The sequence below is a fragment of the Agrilus planipennis genome, unplaced genomic scaffold (assembly GCF_000699045.2).
Source record: "Agrilus planipennis isolate EAB-ADULT unplaced genomic scaffold, Apla_2.0 scaffold35, whole genome shotgun sequence".
In the NCBI taxonomy this organism is placed as follows: Eukaryota; Metazoa; Arthropoda; class Insecta; order Coleoptera; family Buprestidae; genus Agrilus; species Agrilus planipennis.
In genome coordinates this window covers 493591-506206 of record NW_020438957.1, presented here as the reverse complement: position 1 = coordinate 506206, position 12616 = coordinate 493591, and the positions used below count along the sequence as shown (strand labels likewise).

The 12616-nt window shown below is 29.4% G+C and overlaps 6 protein-coding genes across 7 annotated transcripts in view; 3 read left to right on the top strand and 3 right to left on the bottom strand.

Annotated features, from left to right (window-relative positions):
• Window positions 1-9: 9 nt before the first annotated feature.
• On the bottom strand, window positions 10-1814 carry LOC108744760 (histone PARylation factor 1-like). The gene is made up of 5 exons (XM_025975028.1): window positions 1583-1814; window positions 1483-1517; window positions 1286-1427; window positions 1015-1234; window positions 10-745 (listed from the first exon to the last, which is right to left on the bottom strand). The coding sequence occupies exons 1-5, from the start codon at window positions 1616-1618 to the stop codon at window positions 60-62; spliced, it is 1119 nt and encodes a 372-aa protein (XP_025830813.1). The 5' UTR covers window positions 1619-1814; the 3' UTR covers window positions 10-59.
• Window positions 1815-2130: 316 nt separating this feature from the next.
• On the bottom strand, window positions 2131-4110 carry LOC108744759 (histone PARylation factor 1). Of its 2 annotated transcripts, XM_025975091.1 has the most exons (5): window positions 4022-4110; window positions 3814-3970; window positions 2952-3760; window positions 2686-2886; window positions 2131-2500 (listed from the first exon to the last, which is right to left on the bottom strand). In XM_025975091.1, the coding sequence occupies exons 2-5, from the start codon at window positions 3940-3942 to the stop codon at window positions 2164-2166; spliced, it is 1476 nt and encodes a 491-aa protein (XP_025830876.1). In that variant the 5' UTR covers window positions 3943-3970; window positions 4022-4110; the 3' UTR covers window positions 2131-2163. The 2 variants fall into 2 exon arrangements, with proteins under 2 accessions (XP_025830876.1, XP_018336171.2); XM_018480669.2 differs by having other exon boundaries at window positions 3814-4055.
• A 14-nt stretch (window positions 4111-4124) lies between these two features.
• LOC108744758 (probable tyrosyl-DNA phosphodiesterase) lies at window positions 4125-6705 on the top strand. The gene is made up of 9 exons (XM_018480667.2): window positions 4125-4251; window positions 4306-4410; window positions 4464-4859; window positions 4931-5033; window positions 5088-5213; window positions 5336-5431; window positions 5616-5786; window positions 5855-6250; window positions 6314-6705. Exons 1-9 carry the CDS (start codon window positions 4215-4217, stop codon window positions 6636-6638), a joined length of 1755 nt encoding a protein of 584 aa, XP_018336169.2. The 5' UTR covers window positions 4125-4214; the 3' UTR covers window positions 6639-6705.
• Window positions 6647-7735, bottom strand: LOC112904601 (histone PARylation factor 1-like). The gene is made up of 3 exons (XM_025975027.1): window positions 7494-7735; window positions 6713-7440; window positions 6647-6662 (listed from the first exon to the last, which is right to left on the bottom strand). Exons 1-3 carry the CDS (start codon window positions 7620-7622, stop codon window positions 6647-6649), a joined length of 873 nt encoding a protein of 290 aa, XP_025830812.1. The 5' UTR covers window positions 7623-7735.
• Window positions 7736-7970: 235 nt separating this feature from the next.
• On the top strand, window positions 7971-10317 carry LOC108744855 (protein THEM6-like). The gene is made up of 3 exons (XM_018480811.1): window positions 7971-8184; window positions 8837-9051; window positions 9741-10317. The coding sequence occupies exons 1-3, from the start codon at window positions 8028-8030 to the stop codon at window positions 9996-9998; spliced, it is 630 nt and encodes a 209-aa protein (XP_018336313.1). The 5' UTR covers window positions 7971-8027; the 3' UTR covers window positions 9999-10317.
• A 1191-nt stretch (window positions 10318-11508) lies between these two features.
• LOC108744757 (protein THEM6-like) overlaps window positions 11509-12616 on the top strand; it is an 11408-nt gene continuing 10300 nt past the window's right edge. The window contains exon 1 of the mRNA XM_025975066.1: window positions 11509-12065. Within this exon, the coding sequence (XP_025830851.1) occupies window positions 11909-12065 (157 nt within the window). The 5' untranslated portion in view covers window positions 11509-11908. The remainder of the gene's footprint in view (window positions 12066-12616) is intronic.

Sequence of the window (12616 nt, the reverse complement as noted above, 5' to 3'; positions counted from 1 at the left end):
GTAATTTTTTTCAACATTAATTGAATACAAGGATATATTAAATTCTGAATATTTTTTTCTCACAAAACAGCTGCAAAAATGTTATCTCCTGTACAAGTTATTTCTCCATTCTTTTCAGCAGAATTCTTAGCCATAAAAACAGGCTTATCATTTGGAGTATCCCTAAAGTAACCAATATGAAAACCTGAGGAGTCATCTCCTTTTATTACTGTTTGAAACTCTGGAATATCATAATAATATCTCCAGTGCAACAAATACTGTTCTGAAGATGGTTCTATAATATCAGAAAACTTTCCAGCTAGAACATCATAGGGACCAACTAATTTTAAACTCATATCTTTGAGGGCATCAGATGGATCATCATTGTTTAAATCCTTACAATACTCCCAAAACTGGTAAAAATCAGCAGGCATTTCAACAAGAAATTTTGATTTAATAAATTCTCCCTTATCAAAGGTTTTTGGAGTTCTTTTAAAATTTCCTTGTGAAGCTTGAACTTCCTTCTCATCTAATTGCTTATCTTCATCTTTTTCAATTGATGTATTAGAGACAGGCTGATCTTCAATTTGGTTTTCATCTTCAGAGTCAGAAATGTCATTGCAGGAGATCTGTTGAATACTGGTGTCCTGATGTGCTTTCTGCTTATCTAAGGTTTTTGGGGTCTTTTTTGAATTTTCTTGTATAAATTGAACTTTCTTCTTACTCAGTTGGTTATTTTCATCATTTTGATTTAATTCATTACGAAGAAATTAAAGTTAATTGCTTTTTATTCCTAATTGCTGAATAAAAAATATTCTTATTAATTGCCAAATAAAAAATTTATTATCAAATGCAATTGAACTTGAATGAAAACAGTGTTTGCAACAGTTAAAATTATTTTTCCCAATAATCTATATTTCCATATTTAATAGCATTAAACACTTATCTTTGCAGAAATTATTAACAACCATGACAAGGTAGTAATAAAGAAATATAGTTAATTTCTAAATGTATTATAACAACATTAATAAATACTAATGGAAAATGGAAAGTATTCTTGCAATAAGAGTAAGTTATTCAGTAAATACTTATGAATATACCTGGGTGTTGTGCCTTTAATGGGTTTTCTCATTGCCTTTTGCATTATCAATCCAGTAATACATGAGAATACTAACCATATGAATACAAAACGCCACCATCTGTTTTTAAGGCATAAAACCATTGGTATAATCCACAGTGCTATTAATGTGATCAACTGAAACTACTGTTTTATATATTCAGTTAAACCTAGTTACAATTTACTAACAGAATATGACCTGTAATGTCTTTTCTTCCATTCGATTAATAATACTTGAGCTGCTACTAAAGTAAATATTAATATCATTACCATTTCAGCGTGCATTTTATCGTGCCCTTCATGTTTTTCATGCATTTTTTGATGCTCTACCCTAAGAAGGAAGAAACTTAACACAAAAGCTTTTTTAGAAATATTGTTACTCTTACCTCCATTTCTCTTCTTGTGATAGCTCATCAAAGGTCTGGAAAACAATACAAATAAATAAAATCAGTATTAAGATTCAAACAACCCAAAACATCTACTTACTCGATTTCCAAAATCGACAGGCTTATGAAGATCCATTATGTTATTAAAATCTGAAGAAAAAACCTAACACGAATTACGTAAGTTTTTTGAATTAATCTCGAGTCTTTTCCGACATCACGACTGCATTATTTAGTAAAGAAACACTGAATATTCTAATTCAAAAAACGCCTTTAACAGCTCGCTTTATTTATAGGTTAGGTTAAGAATCTAAGGATAAAAGTCATTATAAGTCAAGTGTCAAACGTACCATAAGTGGAACGAATATTCACTTTAAACGAACACAGATGTCGCTAAAGTAGTCTAAATTAAGATTAATCAAATTATATAAAAAAATTCGTTTTCAATGAATCATTTTTTTAAAAAAATAACAATTTGAACGCTAATTTAGGATTTCTTTTAGACGTTTATATAGACCATATTTTTTAAGAATACCTTCATTAAAAAAAATACTTATTTTATCTAAAATTATTGTATTAATTGCAGGATAACATTCAATCTTTTATTAAATTANCAATAGGAAACCAAATAAAAAAAAATTAAAACTACATTATATTAAGAATAAACGTTTTTAAAATAAAAATTTAAATAATACTTAATTTACAGCCCTTTCTTCTATCCTTCATGTGAGCTTCAGCAATTTCTGCAAAAGCATCTCGTTGCAAAAGGCGATATGACGATCCTAAAAATCTGGCAGCCACTGAATCGAACTCTTCTGTTCCTGAGTAAATGAGGTCCCACCCAAGCTCAATTCCTGTCCCAAAATCACACTCATCTAAAGCAATACTAGCCCAACGAAATACTTCTTCTAACTGTGTTTTTATTATTAATTTTTTCTCATTTGGTGCTACTTTATATTCTTGTAGAAGAGAAATTAACTTTTTGGAAGAAACTGATAATTCTCTATAACCTTGTTGGGTCCTGAAAACATTTTAAAAATTATACTTGAAACTCAGTTGAAGATAAAGTTGAACAAAAATAACAGAAAAACAACATTTAATTTAAAAAATATCAAAAATTACGTCTTTTATTTTCACTATATTAATCTGTTAGTTCCATCTGAAAGAAGTGCAGTATTGAAAAGTGTTTCAAAATGATTTACATACTTTCTATCATATGGCACCACAAGTCCAGCTTTGTTTAAACAGCGAGTCACAATTTTGTTGTTCCTCTTCTTAATTTCAGGTGTTATAGCAGACAAACTTAAATCTAATTCTTCTGCTTTAGATTTCAATGAAGATTGAATTTTCATTAAATTCATTTTTTTGAATGGATTCACTTTTTTCATAATTTCTTCTAGGTACAGGCTGTAATTTTTTTCAACATTAATTGAATACAAGGATATATTAAATTCTGAATATTTTTTTCTCACAAAACAGCTGCAAAAATGTTATCTCCTGTACAAGTTATTTCTCCATTCTTTTCAGCAGAATTCTTAGCCATAAAAACAGGCTTATCATTTGGAGTATCCCTAAAGTAACCAATATGAAAACCTGAGGAGTCATCTCCTTTTATTACTGTTTGAAACTCTGGAATATCATAATAATATCTCCAGTGCAACAAATACTGTTCTGAAGATGGTTCTATAATATCAGAAAACTTTCCAGCTAGAACATCATAGGGACCAACTAATTTTAAACTCATATCTTTGAGGGCATCAGATGGATCATCATTGTTTAAATCCTTACAATACTCCCAAAACTGGTAAAAATCAGCAGGCATTTCAACAAGAAATTTTGATTTAATAAATTCTCCCTTATCAAAGGTTTTTGGAGTTCTTTTAAAATTTCCTTGTGAAGCTTGAACTTCCTTCTCATCTAATTGCTTATCTTCATCTTTTTCAATTGATGTATTAGAGACAGGCTGATCTTCAATTTGGTTTTCATCTTCAGAGTCAGAAATGTCATTGCAGGAGATCTGTTGAATACTGGTGTCCTGATGTGCTTTCTGCTTATCTAAGGTTTTTGGGGTCTTTTTTGAATTTTCTTGTATAAATTGAACTTTCTTCTTACTCAGTTGGTTATTTTCATCATTTTGATTTAATTCATTACGAAGAAATTGTTCCTCAGTTTGTTTTTCATCTTCAGAATCAGAAATATCATTTCTTGGAGTCTTCTCAGCTTTCTTACTGAGTTCCTGAGTTTTTTGTTTTTTGTTCGTTAATCTGGTTAATTTCGTGGTCTTAAATAAGAAAACATGAGCATTTTAAAATAAACATTAAAATGTAATTTTACATGAAGCCTTTTGTTGGGGTGCTTGTATTTTTCATGGTGAGCTGAATTTTTTTGGTAACATTTAGCTCCATACTTGCAAGGTATCCGAGGATCATTATTATATACAGAATAATTATCAGTATCAGCCATTTTTCGTTGATATATTAATATTAGTGTACTAAAAACGTAGAATTTTATTTCACTTTATTACATTTTTTGTTGTTCTTACTTAGGTTATGGTCATGTGTAATGTTTAACGGTCATACAAATTTGCTGACCATAGATGGCAATTGGCTAATGATAAAAATGACATTGTTTTAACATAACCTATATATTTTTAATTTTGAATACTTATTAAAAAAATATATATAGTGTTTTCACTCAATATTAAGTGTTTAATACTAATACATTTACATTTGATAATGGATTCCTATTTAAAAAGAAAACCTAAGAAAAATGGTAATATAGATATAAGGTACATGTTCAGTTTGTTAACATATTTTTTATTTTTAGAAGACAATTTATCTCCTAAAAAATCCAAAAAAGAAGTATGTCCTCATGGAGTTAGATGTTATAGAAGAAATCCACATCATTTTAAGGAATATGATCATCCTCATTGTAAAAAAAGTTTTTTTACATGTATCTATACATTAATTGATTTATTTTTTTAGTTGATTTATTAATTGGAAAAGGTGATTCAGTTAATATTCCTGATCACTTTCCACAAAGCAAAGATGTTTATATTGATCAATTAAAAATTTTAAACTCTCTCACTCATAATACACAGTCAGAAAAGCAAGGAATACAACCATCAAGTTCTGGTACGGTTCTTTCAAATGATTCACAGTTACAGTCTAGTAGCTCAAATGTGGTAGACAGAGTTAGATTATCATCAAAAAATAAGACAACAACATTTATAATGGAAAACAAAAAAAATGTTTCAAAACCTGATGACTCTAAAACAATGGCTCAGAAAATCAAAGAAAATGAGCCTTATTGCTTATTTTTTTCTAAAATACCTGATGAACCTTTGACTTGTAATCAACAGAATAGTATAACATTTAAAGGTATGTATCAATTAATTGGTACTCACATTTTCCATTATCTAATTACAATTTGTTTTTAATGTCTTTTAAAGATTTGTTATGTCCCAGCTTAGGAGAGCTGAAGTGTTCCCTTCAAATTAATTTTATGATTGATATTGCTTGGCTTATTGAACAATATATAGCACAGGGTGTAGGGTGAGTTATCTTGTCTGTATGCTAATAAAATTTTCATTCTTACTTTATTTGTAGTAAGAAACCATTAACTATCATTTATGGTGATGATTGGCCTGATATGGAAAAATATATTCAAATGATGTTGCCCAATGTGACCTCACATTTTATGAAAATGAAAGATCCCTTTGGCATTCATCATTCGTAAGTAAAGAAGCGAATTTATCTATAATGATTCTTTTTAATCCTTTATATTCAATTTGATTCATTCAGCATTGGGTTATAGAATGAAGAAATTAATATTAACATTTTTTTTGTCTTTTTAGAAAGATAGGTATTTATGTCTACACAGATCATTCTGTTAGGGTTGTGGTATCAACAGCAAATTTGTACTTTGAGGATTGGAATCATTATAATCAAGGGTAATTTTACCTAGGAGGAACTGGAATTAAACAAAAGTGGTAGTAATAAACTCAAGTCAACAATAAATTTGCATAAAATGACATACAGACACATTTCTAAAAGCTACAAATATTTCAAAACTTCCTCCAGATCCTCCTTAAAATTCATGTAGATCAAATTATGTGAACTACTTTTCTTTTTTAGTCTATGGGTAAGTCCTAAATGCCCAGTTTTGCCAGATAGTTGCAAAGAGACAGATGGTGTTGGAGTAACAGCTTTTAAAACTAATTTTCTTTTATACCTGAAAAGTTACAATTTGCCAATATTAAAAGACTGGATTGAATATGTAAAACGAGCCGATTTCAGTGCAGTTAGGTAATTTTATTTTAATAACAGATTTACTTTAAATTTATTCATCTTATAAGCAAATATCCTTATTATAGGACTATGTTTGTGTATTCAGCTCCTGGCAAGTCTTACATGGCAAACACCTCAAGTCATCTCCAACGGGTTGGGGATTTACTTTCACGCCATGTAACTTTACCTGTCAAGACTACCCCTGAAAGTGAAGGTCCCCTTTCTTGGGGAATAATAGCTCAGGCATCTAGTATTGGGTCTTTAGGTAAAACACCCGGCGAATGGCTCAGAAAGTTCTTTTTGGGAAGTCTTTCAAGCCATAAACAAAACAGTTTTACTGAAAATTCGAATGCCACATTAAACGTTATTTACCCAACTGTAGAAAACGTTTTAAAAAGTTTTTATGGCCCTTCAGGGGGTGGTTGCTTGCCATATTCGAAAAATACGAATGAAAAGCAAAAGTGGTTGCAAGATTATTTACAGTAAGCACATTTTCACATTTGCTTATCCAGCTATGGATTTTATGAAAAAGTTTTTTATTTTAGTCAATGGAAAGCTGATGAGACCCATCGATCACGTATTATGCCACATATAAAGACTTACTGCAGAGTCTCGCCTTGTTTATCAAAGTTGGCATGGTTTCTGTTAACCAGTGCTAATTTATCCAAGTCGGCTTGGGGAGGAAATATCCAGAGGGATAAATCAGTTTATGTCAGATCATACGAAGCAGGTGTTTTATTTTTACCGAAATTTTTTGATGAAGAGTTTTTTAATATAAAAGAAAACAGTGATAATTCAAATTTGTTCCCGATTATGTACGATTTGCCACTTGTTCCGTATCAATCCAGCGATTATCCATGGTGTAATTAGAATATACATTATGTTATTATTAAACTTGTTTTGTAAAAATTTTTGAGAAATAAATTACTTTTTTAAATCCNGGCTTATCATTTGGAGTATCCCTAAAGTAACCAATATGAAAACCTGAGGAGTCATCTCCTTTTATTACTGTTTGAAACTCTGGAATATCATAATAATATCTCCAGTGCAACAAATACTGTTCTGAAGATGGTTCTATAATATCAGAAAACTTTCCAGCTAGAACATCATAGGGACCAACTAATTTTAAACTCATATCTTTGAGGGCATCAGATGGATCATCATTGTTTAAATCCTTACAATACTCCCAAAACTGGTAAAAATCAGCAGGCATTTCAACAAGAAATTTTGATTTAATAAATTCTCCCTTATCAAAGGTTTTTGGAGTTCTTTTAAAATTTCCTTGTGAAGCTTGAACTTCCTTCTCATCTAATTGCTTATCTTCATCTTTTTCAATTGATGTATTAGAGACAGGCTGATCTTCAATTTGGTTTTCATCTTCAGAGTCAGAAATGTCATTGCAGGAGATCTGTTGAATACTGGTGTCCTGATGTGCTTTCTGCTTATCTAAGGTTTTTGGGGTCTTTTTTGAATTTTCTTGTATAAATTGAACTTTCTTCTTACTCAGTTGGTTATTTTCATCATTTTGATTTAATTCATTACGAAGAAATTGTTCCTCAGTTTGTTTTTCATCTTCAGAATCAGAAATATCATTTCTTGGAGTCTTCTCAGCTTTCTTACTGAGTTCCTGAGTTTTTTGTTTTTTGTTCGTTAATCTGGTTAATTTCGTGGTCTTAAATAAGAAAACATGAGCATTTTAAAATAAACATTAAAATGTAATTTTACATGAAGCCTTTTGTTGGGGTGCTTGTATTTTTCATGGTGAGCTGAATTTTTTTGGTAACATTTAGCTCCATACTTGCAAGGTATCCGAGGATCATTATTATATACAGAATAATTATCAGTATCAGCCATTTTTCGTTGATATATTAATATTAGTGTACTAAAAACGTAGAATTTTATTTCACTTTATTACATTTTTTGTTGTTCTTACTTAGGTTATGGTCATGTGTAATGTTTAACGGTCATACAAATTTGCTGACCATAGATGGCAATTGGCTAATGATAAAAATGACATTGTTTTAACATAACCTATATATTTTTAATTTTGAATACTTATTAAAAAAATATATATAATGAAGTGCAAATATATATGTATCTTATTAATATGTAGCAAGTATTGCATTGTTCTAGGTGCAGTATTTTCATATTTACAAGTTCTGTGATTTTGATAAAGTTAATGAGCTTTTTTCACGTTCTTGTGTTAGAAATAGCGGCAAAAGTTGATAGATATAACATTTTCTTAAACCGAGTTCCAATATGGATCCATTAGTTATATGGATCATTGTTTTAACAATTATCATTTTTTTTCAAATATGTTTTGATATTAGTTATTTTTTACGTACTGTTTGGGTGACATTTATTGCTATGTGTTTTAAGAAAACTATTGATATTTCGGATGAAACAACCATCACAGGTAGGTTAAAAGATATAGTACTAATATTAAAATAAGTATGAAAAAAAAGATGCCGGTGATATAGTTGCATTATTAGTAAAATGGTTTTATCATAGCTAAGAAAATATCCACTGTTTTTAATGTGCATTCACGTACGTATTTGTAGTCTTTGTTTTTATTGTTTTATTAAATACCAATCAATTTTTAATATGATAGTTGCAAATATACGCGATCAAGAAAAACTAGAAATATTTTTCCACTGTAAATCTTATTTTTCGCGTTTTTGGTTGAACACAATAAATATTTGTTATTTAATCGAATGGAAATATTTGAATTAGTGAATATTTAAAATCGTAGTTAACTAATGGTCCTTGTTTTGTAGTATCCGTTCTTTTGCATAATAACACTTTTAAATAATGGACTTTTACGTAATTTATTGCAAATTGTCTTCATTACAATGCATCAACGTAATACAAAATAACAAATCAAAAGAAAAAAGTTATTAGAGTTGTTTTGATGATAAATAAGATCTTAACTACTAAACCACTTTTAAAAATATTTCTGCTTTCTGTGCATAATAAAAAGAACTACAAAAAATTCTCATTAATTTTTATTATTGCTCATGTCGTTCTGGTTAAATATAATTTTATAATTTGAGTCAATATCGTTGTAGGTTTTTGTTTTACTACCGATTTGGATCAATTTTTGCATGGTATGAACAACTCAAAATATTTACGAGAAGTTGACTTTGCCAGACTCGATTTTTCGATTCGATTGGGATCAATGAGAGCTATTGCAGAAAATAAGGGTGCAGGTGCCGTAAAAAAGGCCACAATTGTCTACTGTCGATTTATTAAGTTATCAACTATATTCAAGATAAAAACTAAGGTAAATAAAAAACGTTGATAGCGCATCTATTTGGTCTAGTTTTCATAATTATATTGTTCATGTCACATGTTATCATACAAGAAACTCCTGATGCTGAAGCCTCAAAAAGAAAAGGTTTTATTAAGATGAAATAAAGTAATTTACGGAAATAGGCGTTTTACTAACATTTATAATGAATTTTTATGGAATATCTATAGATTTAATTTATCCAAACTGGGTAAACACAAGTATTGCATATTGGTCAGGTAAATCCTATGGAAAATTACCGTGTTTTTTAAATATTTACAGAAAAGGTGGGAGTTCATCATGTTGATATTTGGTATTCTATTATTTCATATTAGCCCATTACCTATTAGTATTTCGTAATTAAGTTAGGCAAAAAAATTGAATAATGTCTGTTATTTTTGTTACTCTTTTATTATCGGTAGCAGGATTGCCTGGAGGTTCTCAAATATCTCAAGTGACTGAAACAGGTATTTAAAAATTGATGAGAAATATTATACCTACCTATCTATACATATTTATATATTAAATTATACAGTCTTGGAAAGGCTTTATTTATATGGTACTATCTATCTACTTATACACACCTTGTATTCAAATTTACAAGATAATTGAAGGTACTCATTCCTGTTTTTATGTAATTGAGAGGATTTGCACTAATAAATTAAAGACTTACTTAATTTCAGCTTTTGTATTGGGACAACAAAAGCTTCTATTTGCAGTACAAATTTATAACGAAAGGAGGTTTAATCAATGCGTTTGTTATTCAAGAAGTGAAAATGATAAACTGCACCTGTGAAAGTATTTTGGAATCAATTTCACAACGGATTAAACAAACCGTTAAGAAACCCGAACCCCCTGAATTTTTGGTGAAATGGATAGAAGGAAATTCAAATTTACAAGACGATAAAAGTGCAAGCATTACAACTATTACCACAATGTAAAATTGAAAGTTTGCCAGTACTTTTTCACCTAAAATAAAGTTATAATATTTTAACAATATTATTGTATAAATAGACTATAAGAATGTGATGTTAATAAAGTACAACTGCGTTATTTATTTTATACCCTAAATGCCTAAATGTTACTTGAAATTCTAGCCAAAATCGATTTTGTAGGGCAATGAAAATAGCAGAGATAAGGTCAAGGTCAACAGAGAATCGAAGATTGTAAAAATATGAATTTACATATCTTCCATAAGACTAGCTGTTTAAATTAATTATTCATTAAGCCTAATAATTAACTATAAAACTTATATAACAAGTGTCAATATATGTTTAACGTAATAATTCTGTACAAAATTAAGATCATGTAATGACTAAATAGCTAAAATTAATCAGCAAGTACAAGTAATGCTTACTTTAGCTTTCATTTTCTAAAGTGAATACAAATACATACATACACACCTTGTAAATATTAAGAATACCTTGCATATAAACGATTTTATTTTTTATATTAATTGATTTTTATTTAAATCACGTTCAGCATCTTTTCAGCATACTTACAAACAAAATAACAAAATGAGAGGTGATACTTTCAAAAATTACATTCTAAAGTTTATAGATTGCAAAATAAAACAACTGAAAAAAAAGACGAGTGGCAGGTACCATTTTGTATGATTCAAGGCAAAGATCATTGTAATATCTAGGCAAATGTGGTATATGTTGAATATAAAGTAGTAAAAGTAAATGTATTTAGTTTTGTTATAAAACTAGCTAATAACAACCCCTTTCGTTGGGTTTACATTCTCATTTCTATTCCAAACGAATAGTTGGTAGTTAAGTTGCAAATTCACACGCAGAACATTCCTAAATATCCAAGAACATTCTAATTGAGGGTCACCCTATAAACATTTCACTTATTCTAAATCCACACTCTTTAAACTGGATAAATTTTCAACTTTATAGGAGATTTCAAACAGTTTTTGGAACACTTTAATGAAAAAATATATAAAATAGTTTAATTCAATGCTAGAAGCCACCCATCATCACTCATACATAATAGGTCTCGAATTGACTACTTAGTAGTGGGTTAAAAAATACGGTAATTATATTTAATTAACAAATGAGAACATATTCCCATACTAATTCAATTCATTTTAATTTTTTTGTGGTTAATTAATAACACATAAAAATTAAAAATCCATCCTAATCTTTGAACAGTAAAATGCATACAATCTATTTTTGATCTATCCATATTTACTGACGGTCAACCTTTATCATAATTTGATGATAATAAATTCTAGAATAAAATTTAAAAATTTATCTCAACGATCAATAAATAATTCAGTTGAAGATGTCCTTATTTGCTTGTTAATGAGTGTATCTGATACACGCAGCGAAAAGCGCAAAATCAAACTGATCGACTGATTTTCCGGTCCAGGATAACCCTGGTCGCGGCTCTGACGTCACATGACTACTTCCACTGGTAGTTTCAAAGGTGGACTTCTTTGCCGGAATAGACGGACTGTTTATAAATTCTTTCCGCGGTGATGATGAAACATCTTTGCGCTTACTTTTAATCATTCGTCAGCAAAAAATTATTATTGTTGGACTGTTGCAGTTTCCACAATTTATTTCTTTGTCTCACACGCTGCGCTGGCACAATTAAAATGTAGACAGTGACGTTCGCGAAGGAAAATTGCCGTAATACATTTATTACTCTAAATCGAAATTTTATTCAGTATGCGTCCAAGTACGTTGGAATAGTAAACGTTAAAATGGTCATTGTGTTTATGTTTCGCGTGATCTAAGCGCTAAATGGATATGTAGAGAGCATTTTCATTTTCCAAGTTTCAAATCTCGTTTTAATTGTTAAGCAACAAAACAAAAATTACAAATAAAACAAACGAAGAATGACAGTGTGCTACATAGTCGGGGCTTTTTTGGTCGCGGTTGTTGTGCTTTATGGACTTTTAGAACTGCATTATTTTTTGCGGACGTTCCTCAGCGTCCTTTTGGCGCGATTTTGTAAAAAGAAAGTTCATATTTTACAAGAAACTGTCGTCAAAGGTAAGAATTTTTCCATTTTCTATTTTATTTTTAGATTTTTTTTAAATCTTGTTCTTTTTCATTTGGTATAACACCAACGTTTCGCTTTTTATTTTCTTCACTTTCAACTAATTGAAAGTCTATTTTAATTCGTACAAAGTTTCTGTGTAAATTCTACAAAAAAGTAACAATTGTTGTTGTTGTGTGTTACTTAATAGTCAAATTGGATTCCCGATTTTAAACACAGTTAATCAGTTTAAAGTGTAATCAATTTAATTCGGTTCCTTTTAATGAAAATTATAAAACCGATCTCATCAGAAGCAGGTGTACATACATTTCAATAACAAAGTAAAGTGTTTTTGTTTTTACACAACTTTGTTTTCATTGTGTAATTTACATATAAAATGTATTTCCTACTTCTGTTTACGAAACTATACTTTAAACTATGTCGATGTTTTTATAGATTGACTTAAACGAAATCAAGCGGTAGTAGTTAAATTTGTGTTGAAAAAAAATCCCAAAAAAGGCTAAAGATTTCTTAATTTTCGACATCTCATTTTCATTAAAACTAT

What these genes read in the sequence shown, in the direction of transcription:
- LOC108744758 (XM_018480667.2), top strand. Translation starts at nt 4,215, where the DNA reads ATGGATTCCTATTTAAAAAGAAAACCTAAGAAAAATG. An exon ending in GGAATATGATCATCCTCATT is followed by an intron (nt 4,411 to 4,463) that starts GTAAAAAAAGTT and finishes TTATTTTTTTAG; the next exon opens with TTGATTTATTAATTGGAAAA. An exon ending in TATATAGCACAGGGTGTAGG is followed by an intron (nt 5,034 to 5,087) that starts GTGAGTTATCTT and finishes CTTTATTTGTAG; the next exon opens with TAAGAAACCATTAACTATCA.
- LOC112904601 (XM_025975027.1), bottom strand. Translation starts at nt 7,622, where the DNA reads ATGGCTGATACTGATAATTATTCTGTATATAATAATGATCCTCGGATA. An exon ending in ACCCCAACAAAAGGCTTCAT is followed by an intron (nt 7,441 to 7,493) that starts GTAAAATTACAT and finishes TTCTTATTTAAG; the next exon opens with ACCACGAAATTAACCAGATT.
- LOC108744759 (XM_025975091.1), bottom strand. Translation starts at nt 3,942, where the DNA reads ATGGCTGATACTGATAATTATTCTGTATATAATAATGATCCTCGGATA. An exon ending in ACCCCAACAAAAGGCTTCAT is followed by an intron (nt 3,761 to 3,813) that starts GTAAAATTACAT and finishes TTCTTATTTAAG; the next exon opens with ACCACGAAATTAACCAGATT. An exon ending in GTGGTGCCATATGATAGAAA is followed by an intron (nt 2,501 to 2,685) that starts GTATGTAAATCA and finishes AAATGTTTTCAG; the next exon opens with GACCCAACAAGGTTATAGAG.
- LOC108744855 (XM_018480811.1), top strand. Translation starts at nt 8,028, where the DNA reads ATGGATCCATTAGTTATATGGATCATTGTTTTAACAATTATCATTTTT. An exon ending in GGATGAAACAACCATCACAG is followed by an intron (nt 8,185 to 8,836) that starts GTAGGTTAAAAG and finishes ATATCGTTGTAG; the next exon opens with GTTTTTGTTTTACTACCGAT. An exon ending in TATTCAAGATAAAAACTAAG is followed by an intron (nt 9,052 to 9,740) that starts GTAAATAAAAAA and finishes ACTTAATTTCAG; the next exon opens with CTTTTGTATTGGGACAACAA.
- LOC108744760 (XM_025975028.1), bottom strand. Translation starts at nt 1,618, where the DNA reads ATGGATCTTCATAAGCCTGTCGATTTTGGAAATCGA. An exon ending in CTGTCGATTTTGGAAATCGA is followed by an intron (nt 1,518 to 1,582) that starts GTAAGTAGATGT and finishes ATTGTTTTCCAG; the next exon opens with ACCTTTGATGAGCTATCACA. An exon ending in ATACTTTCCATTTTCCATTA is followed by an intron (nt 746 to 1,014) that starts GTATTTATTAAT and finishes AACTTTAATTTC; the next exon opens with TTCGTAATGAATTAAATCAA.